General features: G+C 30.9%; 1 protein-coding gene across 2 annotated transcripts; it reads left to right on the forward strand.

Annotated features, from left to right (window-relative positions):
* The first annotated feature begins 9594 nt into the window (after positions 1 to 9594).
* LOC106395277 (protein RGF1 INDUCIBLE TRANSCRIPTION FACTOR 1) lies at positions 9595 to 12528 on the forward strand. Of its 2 annotated transcripts, none has more exons than XM_013835778.3 (4): positions 9595 to 10244; positions 10929 to 11012; positions 11084 to 11221; positions 11948 to 12528. In XM_013835778.3, the coding sequence occupies exons 1-4, from the start codon at positions 10032 to 10034 to the stop codon at positions 12242 to 12244; spliced, it is 732 nt and encodes a 243-aa protein (XP_013691232.2). In that variant the 5' UTR covers positions 9595 to 10031; the 3' UTR covers positions 12245 to 12528. The 2 variants fall into 2 exon arrangements, with proteins under 2 accessions (XP_013691232.2, XP_013691233.2); XM_013835779.3 differs by having other exon boundaries at positions 9672 to 10244; positions 10938 to 11012.
* Positions 12529 to 14762: the final 2234 nt, after the last annotated feature.

A 14762-nucleotide genomic window follows, 5' to 3' on the forward strand; every position in this document is an offset into this window, starting at 1 on the left:
ACCGCCGGAGCTCCGCCGTTGCCGCCGGTGACCGCCACCGGTGACTCGCCGGAGACTCGCCAACTCGGCCGAGTCGACCCGGTGAGTCAACTCGGTTGACTCGGTTAACCGGTTGGTTAGCCGGTTTAAATTGATTTCAATTCGGTTAGGTTAAACAGGTCGGTTAAAAATCAATTGGAAATCGGTTAGGATAAACCGGATTAATTAATTAATTAATTAATTAATTAAATAATTAATTAAATAATTAATTAAATAATTGATCTTTGACCAGCGGGTTGACTTTTCCGTAAATACTCGTTTTAAACCGTTCGAAAGGCGTTCTGACTCGAAATTTCGATCTGATTTCAGATTTGGAGTCCATTTGAGCAGCTGGAGTTCATATATACCACTTCTCTTCATTGCTAAGGTGAGGGCTACTCCGTTAAATCCCGAGCTAGTTTAGTACTACCATTATGGAAAGTTTAGTTTCGAAACATGGATCCGTCTCTTTGAATCGAGTCTGTTTGAGAGTCTTGGTTGTTCGTTATTGATATTGATTGTTAAACAGGAAATATGATAATAGAGGATTCAACGGTTGATTGAAATGATTGCTGCTAAAAAAAAGCTGTTAATTATATATATGTATATATGTTAGTCCATGTGTTGAGATTGCGGGGTGCATAGGTATCTGCACTAGGCCGTGGAATTTGCGGGGTACAGAGACGTTTGTACTAGGCCGTGTGATTGCGGGGGCACATGACGTCTGTGCTAGCTACGCCTTGTTTGAGAGATCGCGGGGTACGGAGATATCTGTACTAGGCCGTGTGTTTAGCGGGGTATAGAGACGTATGTACTAGGCCGCTTGTTTGTGGAGATTGCGGGGGTACAGAGTGGACTACTGTACTTACGACGCTGTAGAGTTATATATATATATTTATATCCTTATGAGGAAATGCGGTATGTTATTATCGCATTGGTTGTAGCGTGTCTAGTCCACTAGACATATGTGATTGTTCTGTGTGGTGTAATAGACACCGTGTTTGCTTCATGCTAGAGCTAGGCCTACATAGTTGTAGTGCTATGAACTGAGTCAGTGGTTTGCGGTTTAGCATCCCATACCTCACTGGGCGATTCCCCTGTCGCTCACCCCTCCTTCTTTCCCCCTTTCAGGTGAGACCGACGAGCAGGAGTGATTATACCGGACCGGTGCTTTTGGGCTTTTACTACTATTGGGCTTTTGGGCTTCTATCGTTTTATCGCTTTTATCGTTATCGGGCCTCTAGGCCTTTAGACTTTTATCGTTTATGGTATTTCGTATTTCGGATTCTCGGTTTATGTTGTACCTTATGTTTCGGATTTTATTTTATATTATGGAATTCATGCGTGGATGTGGACTTTCAAATATTTATATATTTCAGATATTTGTATTTATCGAAGTATTTTTACTATTTCGAAAGTGACGGGTGTCACATCAGTCATAACCGGTTTCTTTGGAATTAAAAGGAAGCAGCCAGGGACACAAATCGAATTCATCGGCAGTATCCATCCATCATGGGAACAATGGTTAAATTTACGGTGGAAGATGAGCCGAAGATTCCAAACGTTGATGTCGATGATTCCAAACGTTGATGTCGATGCTTCCAAACAAATTTATTATCTCAGAATCATACATCACATTAACCTTCTACATCCTTGCCGTCGTCGTCCCTGTCCTCACTGCTGTCACCGTCTTCATCATCATCGCCATCATCGTCTCTGTCCCTATCTTTTTCTTTTATTGGTTCTACATGAGACAGACTAAGGACTGCAAAACTCTAACTCCATCGTCATGTTTCATCTTCTTCTCAACATGTTTTGTTTTACGGAAAAAAATATGAGGAAGATGAAGAAAAAAAACTAAGAGATAAGAAAAGAGAAAAAATATTGATTTGTGGTCACATGAATTAATTATTATATTTTAATTAGGTTTCAGTTAAGAAATAATGGGGGAAATGGTAGCAATGGGTTTCCACCCGTTGAGAAAAAGAAAGAATGTGTTGAAATGAGAGAAAAAATGTGTTGGTAGTGAAAACTGTTTTATTGTGAAATAATAAACTTAAAACTGCCTAAAGGATGTAATTCTTTCGTCTAATTAAACCACAATTTAGGTTATAATATTATATATATACTTTTGCAGTACAATGATATAAAAAAAATTGAATCGGTGAAAAGTTTCTGCAAACACACGTAATATTCTGTCATAGAACCAAGACAACTCAACTCATGTATGTGATATAAATCAAAAACAAATTGTTAAAATAAATCCCACTACATAAACTTTACGATATATTTTTTTTGAAAAGAAAACTTTACAATAATTTATAATTTCTTTGTTTTTGGGGACATAGAAGATTACAATCTATTGTTTCATCAAAACTACAATCTGCGAATCTAATTAAACCACAATTTAGGTTATAATATTATATATATACTTTTGCAGTACAATGATATTACTAAAGAGGTTGGCTTTGAAACTGAGAGTTTGAGAGTGAATTTTTTCCAATAATAAAACTTAAATATATATTTAAATCTTTTTATGTTAATTTTTAATTCTCAACTTTATTAATTATTATTTACAAGCACTAAATTTTTATAAATACATAATAAATAAGCATTAAAAATTAGAAATGATGTCTGTAACATCGTGGTCCAATGGTAAGACGAGCTCTTTCATGCATCCAGGTTGCAAGTTCGAACACTGCCGGAGGGAACTATCTTATAATGTTTCTGGACACTTCACACAGATATGGACTTATGTTTTAGGGGTCATTTGCATACCTGGAGAGAGGGTCTATCCGTGGGCTACACCTCCACTTGAGAATTAGTTTGAGTCTTTCCATAGGTTCGGGATATCCCAAGTTTAAAAAAAAAAAATTTAGAAATGATCTAACAGGAGTTTCGCATACGTATATGTATTTATATATTGTCAAAAGAAAGATATAATAACATGGCAAGTAGACAAATTAACTCAGATATTCCCACTAATAATCAGATGCAAGCCAAAACAAAATGAATAAAATATAAAAATATAAGAATGAAAACTTTTCAGGAGTTGATTGTGGGCCAATCTATCGATACAAGGAGTATTCATGTGCCTGAATCTTTTTAAACACGCATATAACTGAATTATTATTATTCTCGAAACTTGTCATCAAAAAAAATTTATTAGTCTCGAAAATTTGGATTAGTATTTTCATATAGTGAAAAAGGTCAATTATATTCAAGATTAAAAGAAATAGAATGAGAAAGCGTTAAAAAATCGACTCCGCTTGTTTGTCTTTCTCAAAAAAAAAAAAATTGAGGCAAGAAAGTCAAAAGAGAAATTTCCCCTGCACACATTAAAAATATAAATTTACTATCTTGACCAAAAACATGTACTCTCTTTTTATTTCTCTTCGTATTTTTCTTTAACTTCTCACTAAAAATCTAGTTATATATTTTTTAGTTATTTGAGAAATAAGCTGAACTCAAAATTAGATATGTTTTATTCCAATAACTTCTTTTATTTTTTTCTCAAATAAGTTTTAATTATATTCTATTATTAATAGTTATTATTAATTCAAATAATTTTTGTTATTTTAAAAACTTATAAACTTAACCAAAATAATTTTATTTTAACTATATCTTCATTATTTAGATAAACTTATAACTGTATTATGAAAATATTAATTACTTTATTAAAGCATAAAACATAAATATTAGATCCTTTTAGATACAAAATAAAACTATATAAAAACTGCAAAAAATAAATTTACAAATAAAGAAATTTAACACTAAAGTAAGTTTGTGAATAATATTTTCTCAAATTTGAAAGATTATTATTCATAAAGTCATTTTTTCTTTAAAATAATAACCATTAGAGAATATTTTCTCTTATTTTTTTATGTTTACCCTTAAACTGAAGAACTTTTACAATAGTCTAAGAAAGAGCTCAGAAAGAAAGTCACAGAAGTGCGACGAGAGAGAAGTGAAGTGCGACGAGAGTGCGACGAGAGAGCGAAAAGTTGAAAGTCACCGTCTTTCCACCTTCTCCGGTGGATGGCTCCGGCCGTTGGTACTGTGAGAGGGTGGATCTCCCTTTTCCTTCTTGTTTCAGTCTTGTTTAATTATGGCTTGCTTATTAATCTAGAGGGTTTCAGATCTGGTCGGAAACTTCATTCATTCGTGTTGAAACGGAGAGTCTCAAATAGGAATCCATGGACCTCAATCTCTTCAGATCTGCGGTATGTGGTGGTGGATTTATAATTACCGGCTGGTTTGAGTAAGAGTGTGCTTCGAGTAAGGCTTGGTTGGCTCCGCCGTGGTGTTGAGACGCGTAGACGGCGCGTGGTGAGCTTCTACAGAGGTCAATGGCGAGTTTAAGTTGGATCTGAAGGGAGGCGGTGGAGCAGAAGCGCTTATGAGACACATTCTACAGCAATGGTTATCCGTAAACTATCGATCCGGTTTGTTCTTTCTATGGCGGGGTTTGATTCTTATCTAGGTTGGTTGTGATTTGGTCTCTTATGTTATTAGCTATGTTCTTGTTGTCCGTGTATGGTAGTTTGATTTTTTTTTCCGGGATTGTAGTTGTGCAATCGCCGGCTTATGGCTCGGGTTGTGTCTCTTAACTGCCCGCTCTAGATTATGGTGTCGTTTCATTACGACAGCCTTTGTAACTTGCATTTTGGCTTATCCAGTTTCGAATCAATATAACAACAGATGACAAAAAAAAAAAGTCTAAGAAAGAGCAGCCCATTTGCCAAAGCCGACGTCGCTGTCATCCATTCTCCCTTCTTCTTTTGAATTATATTACTTTTATACTATACTTTTTATGCCTTAATTTAGTTGAACATTTATAGGAGTACTATAACGTCTTATTTGTAGTATTGCAACAAAGTTTTTTTTTTTTTTTTTTGGTAAAAAACAAAAAATTTCATGTCGAGATCCTCGAACTTAAGTTCTAGAATAAAGGCTTCTGCTTAGTTTAGAAGATGTAAAAAAAAAAAAGTTCTTTTTGTGATAATGGTTGTTGGTATACTATTTTAGAGGGTTTGAAATTCATGGGGGCAAAAAAACACGAGAAATAGTCTATCTCTCTTTCATGCGAAATTAAAAGCTTTCGTTTAGGCGATAGAATATATGAAGAATCTAAAATAATTTTATGTGACGTTTGCAACAAATTATTTTTAATTGATAAAAATAGTTTCAGAAGCATAAGAACAACCAATTTCTACAGCATACCTAGAAAATATTCAACGACTTATGGAAAGTTTCATCACAGCTCAGATACAAAAATAAAAAATCTTACACGAGATGTACGTAGTCAACTGTCTTACTTCACATTTATGGACGCAAAGTCTTTGTTCGGTCAGCAAAATTTTAGTAGTCTGTTGATGCTAATGACATAAAAAAAAGAGCAAAAGTTTCAATGTTCATCAAATGTTAAATAAGAAAAGCAAAATGCTCTCTTGAAAATAAATCTATAGACCATGTATTCTTGTGAAAAGAATTCAGTAGTATAGATAAACGAAATAATTTCACTACAATTAAAAAACCATCATTTTGCTTATGTCTTTTATTAAAACATAGATATTCTTTTGAATTTAACTTTCTTTATAAAATTTTAAATTAAGTACACCTTCTACTATAAAGTTATATAGTTACCATATGTATCTCCCAAATGTCAATAACTTAAGTCCCAAGAGTGAGAAATGGAATTGCTGATTCTTTAGTTAGGTATGCACAATCTTGTCATAGGGAACTTTGTTACGTTGTTTATTCTATTTCGATCTAGTTACCCAGACCATCTCAAGTAAGAGTAATAAAATAGTTGTTTTATGCAAATATATATATTACAAATATTTTGTAAAATCAATGGATTATTAAGTACTTCAAAATTTAACTAAACAATGATATCTTTTGCATATATTTTGAATATATTTTTAATCTAGTACACAATCTATCAAATTCTATCAAAATCCTTTTTACTCTATATCTTTACAATATTAAAATCAATTCGTATAAAATCAAATCAAATTAGAAATAAAAATGATATCATTTTAATTAAAAATAAATAAATATATTGTTAGTAATTATATAAACATAATATCTCTTACTAAACCAAATAATAACATTCACCTTACAAAAATATATAAAATGGGTGAATTTTTTAATTTAGGTATTAATTTAAATGAAGGATTTCATAGTTACTATAAATAAAAATAATATTAATTTTATAATACTATCTTCTATGCCAAAACACATCTTCAGTTACATTTTTCACAAATATATTTTGATTTTCTTTAAGAATAGAAAACACATAAATAGCTTATAATAGTTTCTTCTATAAAATGAAATAAAATTTAGAAAATAATATATATTTATATACTTAAATTAAATTATCAACATAATTTAAATTATTACCAAAAGACAAACACCAAATCAAGCTGCGAAAAACAATCAAAAGCTAGAAATAAAAATTTATATAAAATAATTATGCTCTTTGAAGCGCGGATTAAAAACTAGTTTTAGATTAAAAGTTAGTATTCTAAATTGATTTTATATTTATATCTGCAGACAGCAAGGATGGGAAATTAGTTTGCTAAACTCTTGCCTCGTGTGATCAAATCCAATTCCATTTTCTAAGCATGCTAGGATAAGACTTGCGCTTTGCACGTGGTGAATTTAAATAATTAATATATAAAACATATAATCCTGAAAATTTTAAGATTTATATATGATTGATTTTGTTGATATATGTATGCCATTTTGGATTTTTTATAAAATCATTTATACGCCGAGCCGGGAACAATTGTGATGTGGATCAAAACTTAGAATTTATGATTGGTCCTATATATCTGGTCTTAAAAATTTTACACTAATTTTCAGAATATCACATTTTTACATTTTTACGTAAGATGAAAAATTAAAATATTTAATTACAAACTGGGTTGGGTTAGGCTTATTATTTTTAAAGGAAATAAATATACAATCATTATTTTATTAACTAAAAACAAAATTTCCAAGGAATTTCGTTTTTGAATTCCAATTGTGCACATAAGTCATTTTTAACTAATAAAAATACAATCGTTAGTAAGTTTGTAGTCGCTGAAATCAAGGTAGCAGAAGAATTTTTAATCTTCAATAAAAATACAATCATCACTTTTGAAATAAAAATTTCCTTATTTTTTTAGGGAATTTGCATCAGGCTTCCTTTTTAAGGAAATAAAAAACAACTACAAATTCAATTCCTTGGTGCCAAAATATTTTTTTAGTCTTCAATATAAGTTCCCATGTTTACTATCTACCGAAGAATTTTGTATCAAACATAAATATTCTATTTTATAATCGAATCGTTTGGTTATTTAAACTTTGTGTACTTTTTTAATAACAAAACACATTAATTATACTTACCTAAATTCTCATTATTTTATATTTGTGTATCACGATAATATAATTTTTTTTTTCATTGTAACACTAAAAGGCCGAAAGTATGTGATTGATTATATATGATTCATTTCAACTGAGATTAAAATTAACCAACATCAATAATAGACAAACCGTATATTAATTATGTTTTCCACTGATATGGTTTTCAAATATTTTTCAAATGAAATCATGAAAGGATTTTTGGATTTGTTAAATACATACTTACCCGTTTACTTTGCCTATGCGACGAACATAATAATAGTGAACATTATGTGATTCATTATTCGTTTACTACTCGGTTTTTTTAATGGATTTAGATTGATTGTCCACAATTTATATTTTTATAATAAAAAATAATCATATTTGCCACAGTCGTTCTATGATTTGTTTAATATTCTTGTGATTTGTTCTTCATTTTTCCATGGTGTAGGTTCAAATTTTGGAAGAAACGTTTGACAGCTGAAGAACCTTATTCATAATACAAAGACAACTTGCTATGTCTTATGCTGAAGAACCTTTGAATAGTAATCGATAGGGCAATATCATTTCTTAGTTTTTGATATATGTGTTCAGTTTTGATCAAAACGTTGAAACGTTACCTACGGAAAGCTATGTTACATATTTGCTTTATCATAATATCATTACTTTATACTCATGAGGTTTGTTGGTGTTTTTTGTATGAACATTATGTGATTCATTGGGTCGTAAATGATTCGGTCCGTATGTATTTATGCTAGAGTTAAATAATATTAGATTAAAGTTCGGCTAAATTCTATGTAATGATATCATATCAGCGATTAAAAGGCTTAAGAGATTGACACATAAGCAAGTTAATTTTCTAATAAATGCAAAAATTAAGATAACAAATTTTTAAAAGATCTTCATTTAATATATAAGAGATATGACATTGTCTTAAATACGCATGATTGGCTAGTGGTTTTATTTTCTAATTAAGCGCTTCTTTTGTACAACCACAAAATAATACTTATTTTATCAATATTAAAATCATTCATGTTTAGATTTTTTTTGTTTAAATGAATGATATTCTCGACTATAATCAATATATTTATTTATAAAGTTAAAGCATAAATTAAAATGTAAAATTATGAATGATGAATTTAATTGATAAAATTAAAAAGTAATAAACTGTTGGGGTAAACCGATTTTTTCACAAAATAGTACTTAGTTTATCAATATTAAAATCATTCATGTTGGGGTAAATCGATTTTTCTTAAAATCTATTACATTTTAAATTCTTGTAGTACGTACCAACCCAGAATAAGTCTCAAATAATGTGTGCATATATACAACAAAACCATGCAGAGAAAATATACAAAATATGAAAATGTCGATGTTCTGTGTTATTTGTCGGTCGGATATATCTTTTGTAAACTGTTTTTTTTTTATCTTTTGTAAACTGTTTGTTACTCTTTACCAAATTCTCTATGATATATATATTTTTTTGGGTGTAAATTCGCTATGATATCAATTTACGATAAATGACAAAATTTCACCATGCTGATTCTTCTACATCTTTGAAAAGTAAATGTAAATATCAGGTGGATGGCGCTAAACGTTCTTAAATTGTATAGCTTTCATAGAATTTGTTGATATACAATTTTAAATTCTACATGGTGTGAAATTTAAGTGTAACTAATATAGAAGTATGGTCAAAATTATTGTAGCCATTATATGACACATGTTTAAATATCACTCCAAATTTACATCTAAGCACCTCCATGAATGATTGTAGTTGTTATAAGTAAATGATGTAAATTATTAAAAATGTGAATCCTATAAATCTTTTTAACAATTGAAGCACTTCTTTCTTTTTTTTTTGGTAGGTTTCTTCTTCTTGTAACATTTTTTGGTAGGTTGAGCGAAGGGAAACATGAGTCGCACAATCGTAAAAGGTAAATTAACCTTAGATGCCTCCAAAGTAACAAACTAATCCTCTGAGACACTTTTGTCCCTTCATGAAAATATATCATAATAAATACACACATGACTTATTTTGAAGTTTTATTTAAAGAAAGTTTCAAAAGATCAAAAGATAAATGTTACAATAATTTGGTTCCATGTAAAGGTAAATCATAAACTTCGAATTTCGAATTCGGTGATTGTGTGTTTCTGCCCAATAGAAAATTCTGTTTAAAAGTTTTAATTTCTTTGTTCAAAAAAAAAAAGTTTTAATTTCTCTTGTCCATTTGATAAATGTCACTTTGTCACACTCACATCTCTCCTCTTCTCTCTTCTCTCTCAATGGAGAAAAAAAAAAGATTTGATCTTTGTGGGAACATTTCGTCTTCTCAATAAAAGACATTCTCTCTCTTGCTCTCCCACCCAACAACACTTTCTCTCTCTATACGTAGCGACAATAATTCTGTAACCCCTCCTTTACATAACACAAAGCCCATACATACATATATACATATATACACACATACACGTATACAATACAATCCACACATTATATAAACATTCACACTCACTCTTCTTCATACACTCTCCAAACTAAGAAAACACCAGGCCCAAAGCTCACAGTCAAAATCTCAGTCTCTTCAACTTCTTTTTCCATCTGGGTCTTGTCAGATAAATCTAAAATGATGAGAGAAGGTCATGAGGAGGAAGAGATGATGATGATGTTGGCGAGGAAACCTGCATGGCTTGAAGGACTAATGGCGGAAACTTTCTTCTCGAGCTGTGGGATCCACGAGAGTCGCCGTAAAAGCGAGAAGAACGTATTTTGCTTGCTCTGTTGTCTCAGTGTTTGTCCTCACTGCCTCACTTCACATCGCTCTCATCCTCTTCTACAGGTAATTTTCCCCACAAAAATTAGTTCATTCGCACTGAAATTGACCCTTTAAGTCATCTTCCTAAATTTTCTCTGCATATTTAATCTAATTGAATCGTATATGTGTAACCCTATATGTCAGATTTGACTCACTTGCTCTAGACATGTGATATCTCTGATTACTATAGAAGTTCAAAAGCAAAATCCAGAATGTAAACACTATATCATGTATGTATATATCATTGATAGTATTGGACTTGAATTGTCTATTATTTTGATTTGGTTTGTTTCTATATATAGTATGTATCTTTTTCTCATGTTTTATATATTCTTTATCTTTTCAGATTTGCTTGGTTCCTTTAAATTTATTGTCTTCTCTCTGTTCAACTTCTCTTGAGTTGTTGCTTTCAAAGAACATCAAAGCTTTGACCAAATTCCTTTTCCTTCACTTCCATTTACTTCTTTCCACAGTTTTGTTTTTATATCGTAATTCAAAATTATATATCATTTTATTCACTATACTCCAAAACAACTATAGGTGCAGATCCAAAATCATGGCTCTAATTATAAGATTAGCAAATGTTATTTTTTCTTTGTAGTCACCCTGTTGTGCTTCAGGTAAGTAAAGCAAGAAGTTTTCTGATGCAATTAGGAATGTTATTACCCCAATAGTTTATATTCTAGCTATTAATCCCTTTTGTTTAAGAATTGGCAGGTGAGACGATATGTATACCACGATGTCGTTCGGCTGAGTGATCTTGAGAAGCTCATTGATTGTTCATATATTCAGGTGATCCTAGCTACTCTTAGAAGCCTTATTGTTGACAAAGTTTGTCACTAATTGTTAAATTTTATATTCAGCCATATACAATTAATGGAGCCAAAGTGATATTCATAAACCAAAGACCACAATCAAGAGCTAAGGTCTCTTCAAATGTTTGCTTCACTTGTGATAGAATCCTCCAAGAACCATTCCACTTTTGTTCGCTCTCTTGCAAGGTAACTTTAATTAATGCACATTATTTTTGAAATTTAATTTACTTGGAATATTTGAATCTTAAGATCATCTCCATTACGTAGTATCCAAAAAGATTCTAAACAATATAGCATAATATATATAATATAACTCAATTATGTGATTAATTTTATATTAAATATATATTATATGTATACCTATTTAATAGTTGACTGAGAACCTTTCTTCTCTTTATTTCAGATTTTGTATTGTTAAAATACTCTATGAAAACCTTTCCATCAAAACGGCTTTAAGAAAAAACATGAAAACTTTTGATTCGTAATACTAACTAGTAAAAAGCATGAAATTTAGTTATAAGATGCTGACATAGTTGACCCAGGAATGACAAAGTGAGTCCCATTAGTTCATGAGATTCACTTGTTTATTGTTTTTATTCGAGTAATTTTTTTAAAAAAATATATAATAGAATGATTGCTTCAACTCTCAACTACATATATGACATCAAAATTTTTAAACAAATCATTATTCTAAAGATGAAAAAACAAATGTGAAAACAGCTGTTTTTCTCTTCTTTATAATAATCATGTATATTTTTCCTTGGATTATGTGTTTCATTGTTTGATTATCTTAAACACATGTGAAAGTACAAAGTGGGCACTGTCCTAGGTTTATGAACTATCATTTCCAATATTAGCTGCATCTCGTATTATATTACCTATCAATGTTTTAAACTTTAATAATATGTGTAGGTGGATTACTTACAATATCAAGGAGATGATTTATCAAGCATTCTCTATAGAATCGATGAATCGGATTTCACATTTTCAAGTTTGAGAATGGATGGACACGATCAGCTCGGAGAGATATCAACAATGGAGGAAGATACCGACGATATTTTGGTGATGTCAGATCAATGGGAGCAGGGTAACAATAGTAACAAGAAGGAGAAAAGGAAGAAGAAAAAAGAGAGTAATTACTCGCCTGGGATGGTTCTTTCACTTGGTAGCAGAAGAAAAGGTGCTCCTCACAGGGCTCCTTTTTCATAGTTCAAGAACAATAAAATCATAAGCAAAAATGCTACTATATTTTAAAATAAGCACTATATATATGTGTGTGTATCGTGTTTCTTTTATTAGGTATATCTTGTAATGGGTACGATAAAACCATTAGTACTCTTTATAAGTTTATCACCAAAATGTTTTTGGTTTTCTTTTTAATTTTTTGTATCATGGTTATGGGAAATTGGACTGTATGACTATAAAAAAAAACACTAATTAGCTATGTAACCAATTTCCCTAGTACACCTATACATGGCTTCACTTTTGTATAATAATTCTATTTTGTCCCTCAACATAACCGGTGAAACCCGAAAGAAATAAACAAATAAAACTTCCTAATAATTACCTGTCAAAAGTTATTCGTGGCTCTTTGATATTCATTCACCCTTTGCAATTATCTTTATTTTTTTTAATTTGGGAAAGGTGAATCTGTTTCTTCTTAGATTTGTGGGATTGTTGATGAATTTGCCTATGTGGAATTTCTGGGAGTATTTTGTGATCGGAAAATTTCTCCAAAAATTCCAACCTTCTCTCCTTCTGAAACCGCCAGCTCGCCACTGCAGTTACAACCGATGCGTCGAGGAACATCACCCGTACCGACGACGTTGCGGGCTCTGTGCATCCATCTTCTCAATCTGAGATATTTCACTGACGAAACGTGAAAACATGTAAGTTTTGATTTCGCGTTCGAAGACGAGGAAGGAGATCAACAATTAAAGAGTGTATTTCTATATTATTTTATGGACTGGAACAGATTGTCTTTCCTTCAAATTTGACTATTCTCTTATTTGTCATGTTTATTAATATATAATGTGCTATTTATAATGTTATATTTCATTTGATGCTTGGAAAAAAGTTCAATCTTGTTCGTTGTTGTTTCATGTTCTATTGATATGAGTTTTGTAATGGTGTATGTATGTGTTTTATATTGATGTGGATATGATTTTGTAAAAAGAAATAGATGTTAAACGTAAATGGAATAGAATATACTATCACATCAAATAAAACAGAATACAATGTGATGTTGAATGGAATGATACGATGTTGTCTTTTCCACCTATTTTCTCTAATGTTGTTAATCTTCACATATTTCTCTACAGTCAATCTGAATTTGGGGTCAGCAATTAACTTCTTCTATGCAATCATAGACATTTCATATTTTCACCAATATGTATTATTCTATCTATTTTGTTCCATTTTATTTGGATTTAAGATTTATATTTAAATTTGGGGTTTATAATTGAGTTTAGGATTTAATGATTAAGATTTAGGGTTTACTATTTGGAACGTGGAGGTTGAGATTGGGGTTAGCCTTAACTTTTTTCATGCAAGCATAGTCATTTCATAATTTCACCAATATATACTATGCTATTTATTTTGTTCCATTCTATCTGGGTTTAAGGTTTATATTTTAGTAATGCTTCATATGTGCAATGTCCATATTTTGATATTTAGATTATGGTTTATATTTTCTTTTAGGGTTTAGTGATTAATTTTTGGGTTTAGTTTATATACTGTTTGGATTGACGTTTAGGGTAAGCATTACTTCATTCTATGTAATGTAATCATCGATATTTCAAAATTTGAACAATATATACTATGCTAGTTCGTTTGTTACTATTCTATTTTGATAATGATTCATATGTACTATTTTGCATATTTTGATTCTTGTGTTAGGGTTTATATTTATTTTTAGGGTTTAGTGATTACTGTTTTGGGTTTATTTTATAGAAGATATGGGTAAACGTTGGATAGGCATTACTTACTTTCATGAAATCTTAAACATTTCAAAATTTGAACAATATGTAATATGCTATTTCGTTGTTACTATTTCATTGATATGGCTGTCCTATACTATTTTGGTTATATGGAATGTGAATTTTGTAACTTTCAATTTTTCACGTATGTTCACGTATGTTACGTACTTGAATACACTTTTTATTTTAAAGCGTCTACTATTTTTTCTCATTTTTACTGCTTACCGTTAAAATTTAGGTGATAAATAATCTGGAACATGCACTTTGTTTTCATGTGTGATTGTAAATAGAACACAAAAAGCACGACGTCATCTACTCTCTCACTTGCAACTGGAAACTTGTTAAGCGCAGGGACAAAACCGGACAGTTTGGGATCTAAATGTCTGACATTACATTATGTCAAAATCATTGCCGTTCACCTAATTTATGTTCAAAATATGGCTATTCTGCAAATAAGCCCGGTTATGTATGGGAAATTAATCTTCGTTTTTTTTTTCTTTTGTGGTAACGTGGAATCACTTTTTACGCTTATTTAATAACTATTGATTTCTTTATGAATAAAAACGGGGTGGAGCATTAAAAAGTGGACTAGTAGCTTGGGTAATTTTCATTGGGAGCGAAGCCAGTGCACGAATAGTTTGGGTAATTTTCATGAGAGCATTACATTATGGGTTATTTTGTGGTGGGTCTTTAACATATTTAGGTACTTTCTGCTGAAGGTGTACTTTAAGTCTACTTTTTGTATTTTT

The sequence above is a fragment of the Brassica napus genome, chromosome C8 (assembly GCF_020379485.1).
Source record: "Brassica napus cultivar Da-Ae chromosome C8, Da-Ae, whole genome shotgun sequence".
In the NCBI taxonomy this organism is placed as follows: domain Eukaryota; kingdom Viridiplantae; phylum Streptophyta; class Magnoliopsida; order Brassicales; family Brassicaceae; genus Brassica; species Brassica napus.